General features: G+C 38.6%; 6 protein-coding genes across 6 annotated transcripts; 3 read left to right on the forward strand and 3 right to left on the reverse strand.

The window, feature by feature from the left end:
• Positions 1–1,263: 1,263 nt before the first annotated feature.
• alp4 (gamma tubulin complex GCP2 subunit Alp4) lies at positions 1,264–3,597 on the reverse strand (the record flags this gene model as incomplete). The annotated part of the gene is made up of 1 exon (XM_056181393.1): positions 1,264–3,597. One exon carries the CDS (start codon positions 3,595–3,597, stop codon positions 1,264–1,266), a length of 2,334 nt encoding a protein of 777 aa, XP_056038225.1.
• A 1,104-nt stretch (positions 3,598–4,701) lies between these two features.
• On the forward strand, positions 4,702–6,039 carry uge1 (UDP-glucose 4-epimerase Uge1; the record flags this gene model as incomplete). The annotated part of the gene is made up of 3 exons (XM_056181394.1): positions 4,702–4,704; positions 4,769–4,831; positions 5,029–6,039. The coding sequence occupies 3 exons, from the start codon at positions 4,702–4,704 to the stop codon at positions 6,037–6,039; spliced, it is 1,077 nt and encodes a 358-aa protein (XP_056038228.1).
• A 707-nt stretch (positions 6,040–6,746) lies between these two features.
• Positions 6,747–8,011, forward strand: hba1 (Ran GAP Hba1; the record flags this gene model as incomplete). Its single annotated transcript, XM_056181395.1, has 2 exons — positions 6,747–6,968; positions 7,052–8,011. The coding sequence occupies 2 exons, from the start codon at positions 6,747–6,749 to the stop codon at positions 8,009–8,011; spliced, it is 1,182 nt and encodes a 393-aa protein (XP_056038227.1).
• A 1,247-nt stretch (positions 8,012–9,258) lies between these two features.
• ish1 (nuclear envelope Ish domain protein Ish1) lies at positions 9,259–11,295 on the forward strand (the record flags this gene model as incomplete). Its single annotated transcript, XM_056181396.1, has 1 exon — positions 9,259–11,295. The coding sequence occupies one exon, from the start codon at positions 9,259–9,261 to the stop codon at positions 11,293–11,295; it is 2,037 nt and encodes a 678-aa protein (XP_056038222.1).
• Positions 11,296–11,503: 208 nt separating this feature from the next.
• grp2 (Golgi GRIP domain protein Grp2) lies at positions 11,504–12,286 on the reverse strand (the record flags this gene model as incomplete). The annotated part of the gene is made up of 1 exon (XM_056181397.1): positions 11,504–12,286. The coding sequence occupies one exon, from the start codon at positions 12,284–12,286 to the stop codon at positions 11,504–11,506; it is 783 nt and encodes a 260-aa protein (XP_056038221.1).
• Positions 12,287–12,568: 282 nt separating this feature from the next.
• On the reverse strand, positions 12,569–14,909 carry arp5 (Ino80 complex actin-like protein Arp5; the record flags this gene model as incomplete). Its single annotated transcript, XM_056181398.1, has 2 exons — positions 12,569–14,646; positions 14,810–14,909. 2 exons carry the CDS (start codon positions 14,907–14,909, stop codon positions 12,569–12,571), a joined length of 2,178 nt encoding a protein of 725 aa, XP_056038224.1.
• Between the last annotated feature and the right edge of the window lie 12 nt (positions 14,910–14,921).

Genomic DNA, 14,921 nt, shown 5'->3' on the forward strand with positions numbered 1-14,921 from the left:
AAGGAAAATGTGAGGAAGAAGGGAAGGAATCTTCCCTCTTTATATTGGACGAAGGGTAGATTAAATTTTTCAGAACCGGTCGAAATTCCTTCGCAATCTCGCTATAACGCATCCCAAGACATTGTTTTGATAAAAAAATCTGATGGTTCTTTAGATATAATATGGATTAGTTTTATAGCAGTCAGATGAAGTCAAATAAAGTCGAATAAAGTCGAATAGAGAGACATACAGACGGTGGGTATATTGAATTCACTGTCCACTCTGCTGTCGCTTGTTCTCATCTTTTACAGATGCAATCATGGAAAATTTGCCTATGTAAGATTCCTTAAAAAAGCAAATCCAACTTGCAATTTTCAAACCAGCTTCAGAAGGATCCTTTCGATTCTACATTATTCGCTTTCTTTTATCTCCTTCGGTATTTGATTTTGCTTTTTCGCAGTTTAACCCTTGCGTGCTGTTGCATCACTTTCCTGATTAAGAAAATTTTCATTCTTCTTGTTACTATGATCACCCATGATTTCCAGCAAAGCGAGACATGTAGGTAGCGAAAGAGGTCAGCAGAAAGGGAAACAATAGTATATCGAATGGCAGATTAAGCCATTGTAGGCCATTATTCATTGATCTCTTAGCGAATGGATCCATTCAAATATTTCTTGACACTCAGTTCCCATTCATCGGTTGCAATTCCCTAGCCTAAATTTGCAAGGGTTTCCTTCCAACGGCGTATCATCATCGCACCAGATTCATGGTTGATTATCGCTTCCATTCTTTTTCTGCACTTTCTTACACGATTACTTAAACTTTTTTCTTCTCGGCTGATACGATGCTTGATAACGTTCTTTTTGCGAAGCAGAATTTTTGGTTTGAAAAGTTAGATTCTGTATTCGAGCGTTGGGGATCCGTTTAACTTTTGTCAAGCAAGTTAAAGTTGTGGAGTTCCGACTCTGGCTTACATCCATGTTTGGAAAATCTCTTTTCTTCATCTTTCGTTTTCTCATAGTTTTTGCCATTTTCCTTGTATAGAAAAGATTAAATGATATGTAGTACTTCCATCTTTTTCTTTTTCTTTTTCCTTTTTTTTTTTTTGGATCCTTATTTTCTTCAAATTCCCTTTCCTAGACATCGCATTATAGTTGCAAGACGGACAATAGTAGAATATGCCATTGTACAAGTCAAGTCGCAAGTCTATATAGCTTGGACCAACATGGCTAGCCATCCTGTTTACTTTCTCATAAATAGTTTATTTTCCCTTAAACACATAAACTAGGTAGACAGCCTCATAACCAGATTCAACAACGCTGCCGTCTCTGTACTCGCGTAAAAGTTGCAAGCATCCATCAGAACCCGCAAATGATGAGCAAAGTTCTCTTCATATCGCTTTAAAATTTCTTCCATCTTGTCCATCCGTACATCGTCGTAGGACTCTTCGCCTGTCTCTGCGAGTTGCAATGACCTTGTAAATGAGCTAGTATACGATGCAAACATGCCACATGTTCCTAGCAATTTCGCGTTCACCTTTAATAGCTTAGAATTCGTCAACATGCATTCCTTTAAGCAAGTATCCAAAAAATCAACATGTTCTTGCATTAAATTATCCACGGTACGCGCGTGTTCTATACTCTTCATAAACACAGGCCAATGTGTTTCTATGACTTCGTTCATACTGTAATAACGAATTTTCTGTATCAGCGTAAGCATACGGGTTCGCATAAACCACGCCTTCTTCTTCCATCGCTCAATCCGGGGAAAGGGCGACTTGTTTTTCCAAGTGGGTTTCTTGCTATGATGGAGCCAACTGTTTTCCAATTGCATTTCCACACGCTTCACCATCAAGAAAAAGCGAAACAATAACTGATATCGAATAATTGCCTTTCGTGATAAAATCAAAGACAAGGGAAACGGAACTTTATATCCAAATTGCATCGCTTCAAACCCATCAATTTCTTTTTCTGTTGTTCCTTTCGAAGACGAACTTTGACTCTTTTGGTCACTCCCACTATCCATTCGATTCGTGAAATGATCCATCATTCCCTTTTCGCTCTGTACCAATGCCGAATCCTCCAGTCCACTAATGCTCACGATATGCATCAACCAGTCAATCAAAGATGTCTGATTCAATTCAAGCGTTAGGTACTCCTTAAATGGGTCGACAGCTGTGATTGTTCCCGGTTGCCGGAGGGACAAGTCCAGCTGCGACTGCAGCTTGGTCGCAGAAATAAGCTTTACAGGTTTTCGCAATTCTTGCTGCGCTGTATCCAAAAAGGTAGAGAAAAAGTCAGACTGATCCAAAAAGAAATAGTGTTTCAAAGCATGCAAGTGACTGTACAGCGATTGTGAAGATTGCAGCAACAGAAGCAGTGACTCATTTGCATAGACATAAGCATCTATAATGTTTTTGGTGAAATTCTCATCTTCTAAAGTATCCGGCCATCCAGGATTTTCTTCTTCAGGATTGGCCGCCAAAGTCTGGCTAACATTATCCCCAGACGCCTGTTTGCATTCAATTACAACATTCAAGTATTTTCCTGCAAGCAAAACCTTGTCTTTTAGCTGGGAAAGTTGCGCGGGAACCTGATCTTCACGAATAACATAGCGCTTTTCCCAATATTCGTCTGTATAGTCATCGTCAAGTCTTTGTGAAGTTAGACTCCTGTGAGATTTAATCATAAACTCTTCATACGGATCGTCAATTTTGCCCTCGTGAATCCAAGAATTCAAAAATCTCATATACGGCCGTGAGGACTCTCGGAGAAGAAATGTCAAAATGTTTCGAGCTATAGGGTCACCAGCAAAATTCGTTAGGGCATCTGTCAAGTAGGTCAGAACACGACCACCTTTACAGACTTTTTTTCTCGATATTGAGCTCTGCATAATTTGAGAGATATCATTTCCCTGGTTGAGCTTTTCAAGTAAATCGTCTATATTGTCCAAACCCATGTCATCCTCCTGCTGATCATGCTCTGTTGACAAAACCAGATCGCGTATGATAAAGTACACTAGTTTCATAGAGCGAAAAGTAGGTAATATATATAAACGAAGAGTTTGCAAAGAAAATCCAGGATCCACTTGACACCTGTGTTCGCATTGCATGAGTAGTACAAGATAATCTGATATAAACCTTCTTAAAGCCGCACACAAAGCATGGTTTATATACCCATAGTCGAACTGACTTCTGGATTCAATAAATGTTACGATACTCAAGTAGTAGGAGCCCAATTCCAGAGTTTCGGAAATGATATCCTTAAGCCCCAAATCGAAACCAGGACAAATAGTAAAAGATGGAGGAGAAACGATCTTTTGTGAGTGGGATAAGCTAGACGCATCCTGTAAATGAATATAGTTTCCCTCCATGCCCATAAATGCATTCAAAAGCTCATCAATCAAGCACTTTTCTTGGTCGCGTAGAGATAATTCGGATGGGTTCCTCGTAATTTTTCCATAATGCAAATAATTTGACTGGGATCTTGTAATGAGCGGTGATTCGGCATCCTGAATCAACTGGACCTGATATACATTTTGCTCATGAGGAAAACTCTTGGAAGGTGACTCTAATCCCGTGTCTTCATTAGAGTGCACAGACGTGTTTGAACGAACCATGAGATTTTTATGATGAACAGATTAAGAAGATAAGCTAAAGAAAGTCTAATGTTTGTAGAAGGAATCTCAAAAGGGAATCAAAACTATGCCTTTCAATCATGCGATAAAGTAAGAATTAAAAACTTTCTTGTATTAACTTTTTATTTTTTAATAAGAGAGATTCTTTTCAACACAATCGAGCTGGATAAAAGCACAAATGAAAAAGCACCGTTTCACATGTATGCACGATGCTAAGGAGTATATAGGCCATACGAAAATGTCAGAGAAGAGTCATTAGGTGCAGGGGAAACATAGAAAAGACATGTAGTCAATTCACTATAGAATATTAAATAAGAATTCATATTTTGCATGCGTAGCATCGCTCCCATTGTGAAGCTTCTTTTCCTACTTTTTCGTCTACGAAATTGTGGATTCCAGAATAACCGTGCAATTTTTTGTATTTCTTAAAAAGAAAAAGAAATAAAAAATAAAACTAGAACAAATAGATCTCAAGCGCATTCTGAAAAGTTATATGCTTGTTTCCTCTTTCGATTACACGACAATTGACAGTTAACCATTTCCTAAATCTAAATTCAAGCTGAATGCTATTTTATGTACTTAAAAATATCTATCCATTGAATAATCATCGTTTCCTTATAACTTGCATTTTTATCTTTGTTTACCTGCAAATCTGATATCTCGAAATTTTTTTCGTTTGTTGGCAGTCACCACCACACCTTTCCACATTGATAAAATGCTTATATTTTCTCCCTGAAGTATAAATTGCTTCGTTCTTACGTGAAAACAATAGAATGCTTCTTTACTAGGCTCCTTTTATTGAGATTTTAAGCTCCCATGCACCATGCTTTGCTTTGCTTTGCTTTCGTAGCCGTATAGACTTCCTTAGCAGTATTTCTGTTTGTAGCACACTATGAAAATACCTTGAGTACTCTTCATATAAAGACGTAATGATTTTTAATTACAGTTTAATGTAAAGCTTTGCAATAAACAAAGTCAACTTTGTGTAATTCAGCCGGATTCTCATTATTCGTTATAGTAGAACATATATAACCCCAACAAAACACAACAACTTTTAAATTATTGAAATTCGACAGTTTTCTAAGAATGGTAAGATGAATTACAAGAAGTTTCATTTATTAAATAAAAATGGCGATATTAACTTTTGACATAGACTTGGGAAACTAGTAATACTGTCTTAGTGACCGGCGGCGCTGGATATATTGGCTCTCACACGGTAAGTGACTAGTAAATAAGGATTTTCGATTGGCTTAGAATAGAAAGATTTAATTTCTTTTTGTTTCATTGCCTTTCATGAAGTGTACAGACATGAAGCCTTAAAATGGAAATGTAGTTCTTTATTCACAACGATACCTTTACCTTTCCATCAAAGTAGATTTATCGAATTAAAATGCTTATGCTAATCCGTTGTAGGTAATTGTCTTGCTGGAAAAGGGATATAATGTCGTTATTGTTGACAATTTATGCAATTCCAGATATGAAGCCATCAAGCGAATCCAAAAGTTGACAGGAAGAGACCTTATTTTTTACAAGGTGGATTTGTTGAATGAGAAAGACTTGGACGAGGTCTTCGTGAAACACCCCATTTCCTCTGTTATCCATTTTGCAGGGTTAAAGGCAGTGGGCGAGTCTGTCAAGATCCCTTTGGCCTATTACAAAAATAACATTACTGGCACTGTTCATTTGTTGGAATGCATGAAGAGACATAATGTGAGAGATTTTGTTTTTTCTTCTTCTGCAACAGTTTATGGTGATCCCACTCGTCCAGGCGGAACCATTCCTATTCCAGAGTCCTGTCCTCGTGAAGCTGCCAATCCCTATGGGAAAACCAAGCTCTTCATTGAAAACCTTATTGAGGATGAGAGCAAAGCTTCCGGATCGCTCAACGCCGCACTTCTCCGCTACTTCAATCCTGGAGGTGCTCACCCAACTGGTGAATTGGGTGAAGACCCTCTGGGCATCCCTAACAATCTCATTCCTTACATTGCGCAAGTTGCGGTTGGCCGTCGGGAGTATTTGAGCGTCTTTGGGAATGATTATCCAACACCCGATGGAACTCCTATTCGAGACTACATTCACGTTTGCGATCTCGCAGACGCTCACGTTGCTTCTTTAGCCTATTTGCAACGTAATTATGTTGGATGCCGTGCTTGGAATTTGGGCTCTGGAACTGGCAGCACTGTTTTACAGATTCATCATGCCTTTTCCAAGGCAGTGGGAATGGAACTTCCTTACGAGATTACCCCTAGGCGAGACGGCGACGTCGTCAATTTGACAGCCGATCCAAAGCGCGCTAATGAAGAGCTCGAGTGGAAGACCAATCGAAGCATTGATGAAATTTGCGCTGATGTCTGGAAATGGCAACGTAAGCATCCATATGGATTTGACTTTTATAAGGCAAACTCCAGTGCCAATTCCAATTAGATTTACTTCAATGTATGATGATGACAAACTGGGAAAAGGTCGTGATTGAAAATTTCCACCGGCTTATTTCTTTTACGTATCACTCTTTATTGAATTTGCTCCTGTTTATACTATTAATTATTTAACTCGCGAGTTAGCCATGGGTTGAAGGGCTTTTGTTTTTATTTCCTGTCGGATTAATGTACGTGATCTACACTCGTTTCGACATATTGTACATAGTTTTGTGTCTTTTCACACTTTTTCACACTTTTTAATTATGTAATTTGTAATTAAGAAGTTTTCTATTTCTATTTCTTCTCTTTTATTGTTTGAGCGAAAAAAAGCTAGTTCATGCTTGCATTCCTCAACTCTTTTAATAAATTTTTAATTGCGGCCATCCTTGGAATAGGTTCAATTATTCTATCTATTTTATTTTTATAATTATTTTTTTGTTTTCCTAAATATCTTTTTGTACACAGATTTGCATTGCAACATGAAAAAGGGCAAATTACCCCGGTAGCGACAAGCATACATGTAGAAATCAATGAAAGACATATGGTTATTCTTTATTTGTATTTTAATTTGAAGTTTTTCTTTACAAAGTGCGTTCTTGGTATAAGCGTTGTAAACCCAGGATAAGGATTATGCTACAGGTATTCATCCAGTCGCCCAGAATACCAACACTGTTGACATTCCACAAAGGATACTATCATCTATATTTGCCTATCATGCCGGGAAAAGAGAGTTTAGAAGAAGAAAAAAATAAGCAGTTGGAAGAAAAAAGCAGCGAAGCTTCCAAAACCGAGGATAATATGGCGACAAAACGTAAACACGAATCAAACGAAGAACACGAAGAGATTCCCGAGAAGAAACCAAAAGAAACAAATGTAGAAGAAAAGAATGAAGCAGAGAATGAAGAGACGAACGAACGAATGAGGACTATAGATTTGGTAAGTGCTAGCGGTGGTCGTTTTGATACAGCTACATAAAGTTATTCAAGAGTATAACAAACAAAAGCTAACAATTTATTTAGAAAAAGGATCAAGGCGAATCACCCGTCAAAAAACCTGTGAAACAAACGGAAGAGAAAGTGGCGGATGAAGCAAGTCCCTCAAAGCCTGAAGAAAAAGCAAGTTCAGGAGAAGAGGAACCTAAAAACGAAAGTAAAGAAAAAGTAGATCCACCGTCGAAAGCAAGCCCCAAGTTTTCTAGTTTCTCCAAGTTTGCATCCTTTTCTAACTCATCCTCTTCTCCGTTCGCGTCTATATCAAATTCGCAAGCACCAGAAAAGAAAGAAGAAGCCTCTCCTTCAAAAGCACCGTCGTTTGGCGCAAAATATGCGAACCTTAGCATGAACGACATCTTGGCGAGCACCAAGCAAACTAGCAAAGAGGAAGCCGCGGATGAGAAGCAACAAAGTCAGAAACAAGAAAAGAAAAGTTTTGAAGAATTATTGGCAAATGAAACTCCCAGCGATTCAGCTGCAACCCCTGAAGCTACTGAGGATGCATCAGCTGGTACGAAAGCTGAAACAGAAGGGTTATCTGATAAAAATGGCGTTCAAATTAATCAGTTAAGTGAGAATGAAATGATCACTGGTGAAGAAAAGGAAAAGACTCTTTATAGCATTCGTGCTCGATTGTATGTTGTTGACGGAGAAAAGAAGATATGGAAGGAGCGTGGTCATGGAGTTTTAAAAGTGAATGTTCCTCTCGAAGGATCTGAAGGAGCTCATCGTTTGGTCATGCGAAATGATGCCGTTCACCGGGTCATTATGAACGTTCCTTTATTTCAAGGAATGTCTGAGCAAGCATTCCAGATTGCTTCAGCATCTAGCGGCGGTTTCGCAAATTATGTGAAGATTTTCGTAATTGAAAATGGAAAGTCCGTTTTATACGCAGTCCATGTCAAAGACAACGAGTCGGCGAGCCAACTCAGAGATCATATCGTGGCAGCCATTCCAAAGCAAGATAAAGACAGCAAGAAAGAATAGATGAAGAAGGCAAACGAGTCAGTTCCATGTTCTTTATTTCTTTCTGTACTACCTTTTTCTAAAAAAGTAGGTTGACCAAAGCTGAGAATACATCAAAGAACATTGTTGACACTCTTTTTTTTTTATCCCTTTTCTTTTCACCTCAAAAGAAACAAACTCATTTACCCCTTTTTGATTTCTCTTATATCACAACATTTTCAATCATACGCAGCTGCTTCTATTGACATATCAATGTCTATGCCGATACACCAATGTTCCTTTCGACAAGGTTCTTTTTTTAATACGTGGATGATGAAACCCATCAAGGGATCTGGTGTACTTGAAATATGAAAGTAAGTACAGTTAATTCGGATTTTTATCTTTCTTCTCTTCATTTCATTTTCTAATCGATCTCTTTTTTATAAAGTGCATCTTATTTCAACGCTTCTCTTGATGAATAGGTCTGGTATCGAACATCATCGTTGTCTACCATTCCAATCCACTGACAGCTGCACTTGCGTTTCACCCTCTATGAACCGGCTGTATCATCTGTATATTCTTTCGTTTATAGTTTTTACTAATCATACATATTGTTGTCTACATATCTTCAAGGTGATAATATCGTCTTAAGTTTATGATATTACTGCTGTGCTAATGATTGAGGGAAGCCAAATGGCGATTCTCGCTTTTAAATGTGTTTTTACATTTAGTTTATGTCATGAATGCAATTACACTAGAACTTACTTGCCGTGTCGTGAAATTGCACGTAGAGCAGAAATTATGCTTTACGTCAGTTCACTCGCATTGATGCAATGTTTCCAAAGCGTATATATATAGACACATATGAAGTAGAGCGTAGTAAATTTGTAACCAAATACACAGTTCGAGAATTTGTTAGCTTTTAATCGCATTAGCTATTGTCGAGTCGCTCTAACTTATTTGAAGATATTGGGTTAAGTCTTCTTGTCGCTTGCGTAATATTTCCAGTAATTACTTTTTCTTATAATAAGGAATTTTTGAAATTGAGGTTAGCACCTGGCTTATTATTTGCTGCTTTCTGTGTTAATTCAAGCTTGCCATATTTATTATACCTTTATAAAAAAGAAAGATATTGTGCTAGTTCTCTTTGAAATTCCAAAATTTGATTGAGGTCTCAAACTAGTCCATTTATTCGTCATTTCCACATTTTGTTTTTACTGTTACTGTTACTATTTCGTTCTGTTTTTTTTTTTATTCTCCTCTATTCTCTTTTTGCTTGATTTCGCAATATGCGGGTTCAGCAATTATTTTTAATAAGCACCCTTGCGGCTTTTGGAATTTATTCTAGCTTTTATGGGTTTTCCACATACAAAAAGCAGGATGTTTCTGCAATAAAAACTTGGCTTGACGAACATTCTGTCCCATACGGCACACGATCCACTCCTGTCGAGTTTAGGGACTTTCTGGTTGAACATTATGAGTCACTGATCCCAAGATTTAAAGAAGCGACCGGTCTCGAGTCATCCAGCTGGCTCGGTAAAAAGACCAATCCTTATTTTGCCACTGCCAAGCAAAAGGTGAATAAAGCTAGTCAACATATAGGAAACGTCGCTTCTGGTGCTAAAGGCACTACCTCTGATGTATGGGAAGAACAAAAATCTCGCTTTTTTGATGCTTGGAATGACTCCCAGCTTCGTGCATTTTTAGCTCGTTACAGTGAAGCATTTGCTCCCGTCGAGAAAAAACATTTGCTTGATAAGCTATCTCCTTCTTCTCTTCGTAAACTGGCCGTGAAGGAATATACGATGCTGGTAAGTAAGCTAGGCGAAACTGGTGATTGGGTGTACGACACCTGGTCAGATAATGAGCTTCGCACTTGGCTTCACGATATGGGAGTTCCAATCCAGGCTCATGAAACCCGTCCCCATATCCTCAGCAAGGTAAAAGAAACAATGGTTGAAAAGTTGGAGTCTGGTAAGCCTGTCGTTGACTCCATCAAGAAGGATGCAACGAAGAAAACTGACAAAACTGGTAAATATGTTGACGATGCTAGTAAAAAGGCCGAAGATTATGCAGAATATGCTTCTGAGAAGCTTACCGAGACCGGAGAAAACATTGGTGATAACTTACAAAAGAAGGCTGATAAGCTTCACGAAGCTTCCAAGGATAAAGGCCGCATAGCTACCTGGTGGTCTGAATCTGGACTAAAAGCATATTTGGACGCTCGAGGCATTAATATCTACCAACCGTCTGCTCTTGACAAATTATGGGCATCGGCTCGTCGCCAATACTACCTTAAGACGAACGGCTACGAAACTTTGAAAGCCTCAGTAAAAGAGCACGTATCTTCTGTCACTGACAGTGCTTCCGGTATGGCTTCCGATGCGGCTTCAGATGCTTCAACCGCAGCGACCGATGCATATCACGCTGCTACCACAAATGCTAATCAACTTAACGATGAAATCAAGCATGCAAAAAGTTCAAATGCACGTGATTTCTCTACCAAAACCAAGGATTTGAAACACAAGGCTTCCGATGCTGCTTCTTACGCCTCTGATAAACTTGATCAAGGCTCCGAAAAGGTTAAAGCCCAAAAAGAAGCTGCTTCTTCAAAAGCTCGCGATTTGATTGACGAAACTGTGCTTGAAAAATGGCAGGAATCCAAACTCCGCGAGTTCCTTTATTTACGTGGTGTACCTGTCCCGAAAAAGAGCAACAAGCAAAAATTGATAGACATCGTTCGTAAACATTTCAACAAAGGAACGATTCCTCATTGGGCGGTACATTTTAACACACTTAGTTCAAAGGAATTAAGTAATTGGATTCAGGATTTCAAAAAGTACTATCACGGCAAGCTCCATCCTTCTAAAAATCGCGAGCATTTGGTTCAAAATGCGTGCAACATCTATCGTTCCCTAAAGAATCAAGGAAATAAATCTATTCTTAAGAAAGCCGAAAAGAAGTTTTCAGAGGCGTCCCTTCCTGATTACACTGGCTGGTCCAATGAGGATATAAAGTCTGCTTTGTCTGAATATGGAGAGGCAATCGGAAAACCTTTCCACCGTCAGGATGCAGTTGAAAAGTTGAAGCATCATGACTTGCTGTTTTACGGACCTATCCCCGGTAAAAAACAAGCCCAAGGTGTATTTGGATTTTTGCAACGTGTAGGTAGCTTTATCGGATTTGGAAAGCGTACTACTCCCGAAGAACAGCTTGAAGCGGACTATGACAACGTGAAAAAGAATATCCCGAAAGTAGCATCTAAATACGCTACATCCGCTTCAGATTATGTGGAATCGAATGCCAAAAAGGTCCAAATGGCTTAATTAGTTTTATCCAGAATTCAAGGTAACCATGCTTTTTGTTAAGTGTTTATTTTATGATATATAATGAGTTAATATATATAAAAATATAAGTTTTGGCCTGATTTAAACAAATTCATCTGTAGAATTTTACTTTAAACGAAATTGATTTTATATAAACAAAGGCAGTGAAATAAAGCCAAGAAACAGTAGGTACATTGATTAAGCGTTATTAATTGATACATTTCAAAAGTATCTGCTGATGAATTTCATCTAAATCCAAAGCGATCGCTAAAATAGGCAGAATCTGTTCACGGTGTTCTTGATTCTCCAAAAATTGAATCAGAACATTCCTTACATATTCTTTGTCAATAACATCTTTCGAGAGACCATTTGATATATTTGCTTCATTCGCATTGAAATGTACGTTTGGTGTAATCTCATTGCTTTTAACTTCCGAAATTTGCACGGGAGTCTCATCTTTTCTTTCCAAATCTTTCATTTTTTGTTTTAATTCTTTTATTTCGTCACGAGAATCTACCAGCTCGTTTCCCACGTTTCGTAACATGTCTTGTAAGTTTTGGTTCTCCTCCTGAATCCTAGATTTTTCGTCCGAATTAACATCGTCAACATCTTTCAAGTCTTTAACTTCTTTTTTCAAATTATCCATTTCTCTTGACATAAGACCTTTTAATTCATCAGCTTCTACATTATTGCGTTGCGTTTCTTCAAGTGCGCTTCTCAGAGCATCAGTTTCACCGACAAGATCCCTGTTTCTTAACTGTAGCTCTGAAACTAAAGAATCATTCTCTTTTTTCTGATCTGCTGAAGCTCCATTCTCTGGGTGCTCACCATTGGCTTCGGTAGTCACTGTTTTCTTCTTCTTTTTGTTTTTCTTCTTCTTCTTCGACGAAGAGCTGACTGAGGGTGGAGTCGAGACTGTAAAATTTTCTTTTAAATCTTTTTCATGGTTCTCCCGCTCTAAATCATTGTTGACTGCTAAGGACGTAGCCATTGTAGTATGTAGTTTATAGTAGTGACCAGGAAGTTTCACTTCAAGAAGTGCCTATTCAGCAGAAGTTTCCAATATGCGCGAACCTTCAAACTTACTTCTTACTATTTTGTTTTTGTTTACACTTTCATTAAAAAAAATAAACACAACTATAAGTCGGAGGTAGAGTTATTTTTAGTAAAATAGGTTTCTTACAAGAATCCCGTTTATGTAGATATTTAATAAATTCTATCATAATTCTATGTAATATATATCTTTTCATTCATGAGAGTATTTGAATCACAATTAAGGAAGAGGATTACCAAATGCATGCTCTTTCAGGTAATCAGGTCCTTTCTCTTGATACTCAGCTCGAGATATAGAAATATTCTTGAACTCTTCAGTAACACTCCATTCAGAGGCTCCTTTCCATGCATCCAGCAAAGGATCGGATGCACTGTACACATTCAATTGAGAACCAACCGGTAATACACTCATTAACTCATTTTCAACGCGCTTAACAATTCCAGGAAATTTTGAAAGTCCTCCAGTTACAACAATGTTTTTTATAAGCTTGTCCCGTTCTTCCGTACTATGTCTTTGCAAAATGCCGCGAATGATCTCAACAATTCCAGCTTGATCTAAGCCGACAATACTCGGAGTGAAAAGAACTTCTGGAACTCGCAAGCGTTCAACGTTAAAGTGAAGCTGGAATGAATGAGCAACGCTTTCCGGATCAAAAGGACTGACTCCTCGTGTGAATGCATAGAGTAAAGTACTTTTGGGGTCGTTAAGAGCATCGTATGTATTTTCCGGGCGAAATAAAGGATCGTACTCCAATTGTTGTTTTTCTAATGCATAAATTTCCTCCACAAAACGTTTTCCTTCATCTTCTAACTGCTCGGCGTTCAAAACATCATGGTAAACTTTCCAATCTTCATCACTAGCACCAAAAGTATCTTCTGATTGTCCTTTTCGTCTTTTTTTTTGAACGGGTTCGCTAGCTAATGTAGCAAGACTTTTCATTCTCATTTGTGAAGTGTGCGACTTACGATCGTTGAGCTCAGATTTCAGTCTTCGATTTTCCTGAATTTTGTCCAAAAGATGTTTATGCAATTCACGCTTTTGCTTGACCCAAACCGAAAAACTTTCCTTTCGTAGCTGTTCGTCAGCTTCCTGTTTTTCGTGTAAAACAGCCTCCTCGATTGCTCTATCAGCTTTTGCACGCATCCTGGCATCATAATTTGCCTTTAAGAGTTTCTGATTTCGTTTTTGACGAAGCCCAGCTTCATCTAAATCAGAATCCGGGACATTCACCAAGGGGAATGCTTGCTCTACATCAACATCTGCAAGATCAGCTTCAGGATCCTCTTGTTGATGCTGATGTTGACGTAAAGCATCCCTCTCGGCCCTACGAATTCTAGACTGCACGTTCTTCAATTGAGCCTTCAACTGAGCTTCATCGGAAAACCCAGCTTCTTGTAACACCTTTTGATAGTCTCGTTTTGAAAGGACACTGCTTTGCTCTTGTAAGCGCCGAAGCGTATTGAGTTCTTTCTCCCGCTCAGCAGCTTTTTCCTTTCTTTTAATTGCAGCTTGCGCTTGGAGTCGTCGTCCACTTTCTCTCTTTCTTTCAGCAATTTGGTTAAGTTCCTCCTGAGATTTTTCTTGAGCTACTGCTTCCGCGTAAGGAAATTGCAAAACAACGTCCTCTCGAGACAGAACGTCCTTGTCCAGTACACGAGAGACCTCGGCATTATAATCCGGAGATATATGGCAATAATCATGCATTAATAATTGAGCTTGAGAAGGAAGCATCTTTATTGGGAAAAATGGATATTTCATTTGGAAAAGACGGAGCAAGTAGGATGATGAGGAAGCACCACCCCATGAGACACGTTTGGCTTCATGAGCAAGTTTCTGGCCGTCCAAGATAGGTAAAACATGAGAAGTTGAATGCCCGAGGTTTAGAGCTACACCACTAGAGTCTTTACCAGCATTATGATAAAAGGAAAAAAGGCCGTCGACACCATATGCAACCGAAGGAACTTGATATAACTCAAATAGTAGCTCAGTCATTGTGGAGCGGCTATATGCCGGGTTCATGAAAGGTTCAGTCATACAAACAGGATGATCTTGATGTTCAATTCCAAGTTTCAAAAAAGTGTAATCAAGTACACTTTCCATAACGTCCCAATTATTGATAACATTTTGCTCAAAAGGGGATCGTGCTATCGAACGGGCACCAACTTCAATCAAAGTATCGTTTCCCACAAGTGTGGAAGTTCTGGAAAGCTTTCTGTCTCTGTATCTAGACATGAGATTGTCGAATTGCAGCCGAGGTTCCTTTTCTCCACCCCATCCAGCACGAAGTTGCCAGGATCCTATAAACTGTTTTAGTATCAATCAATAATGAAATGTTTAACAATTGAGGGCAAATGATGTCCCATTTCTTCGGAAAAAGGTTCGTCCAAACTGATACTTTCTTTCTAAAAGAATAATCAAAGGGGTCTTTTCAATTGCACACATGAAGCTCCTATGACTTACCATTGTCAATCACTATGGGGATTTCGCTAGATACATTACTGAACGTTGGCGTATGTCCAGGAAATGTAGGATCACGAATAGTATGAAATATTCCAGTCATTTTGGAAAATAT

This window comes from Schizosaccharomyces osmophilus, chromosome 2 (assembly GCF_027921745.1).
Source record: "Schizosaccharomyces osmophilus chromosome 2, complete sequence".
In the NCBI taxonomy this organism is placed as follows: Eukaryota; Fungi; Ascomycota; class Schizosaccharomycetes; order Schizosaccharomycetales; family Schizosaccharomycetaceae; genus Schizosaccharomyces; species Schizosaccharomyces osmophilus.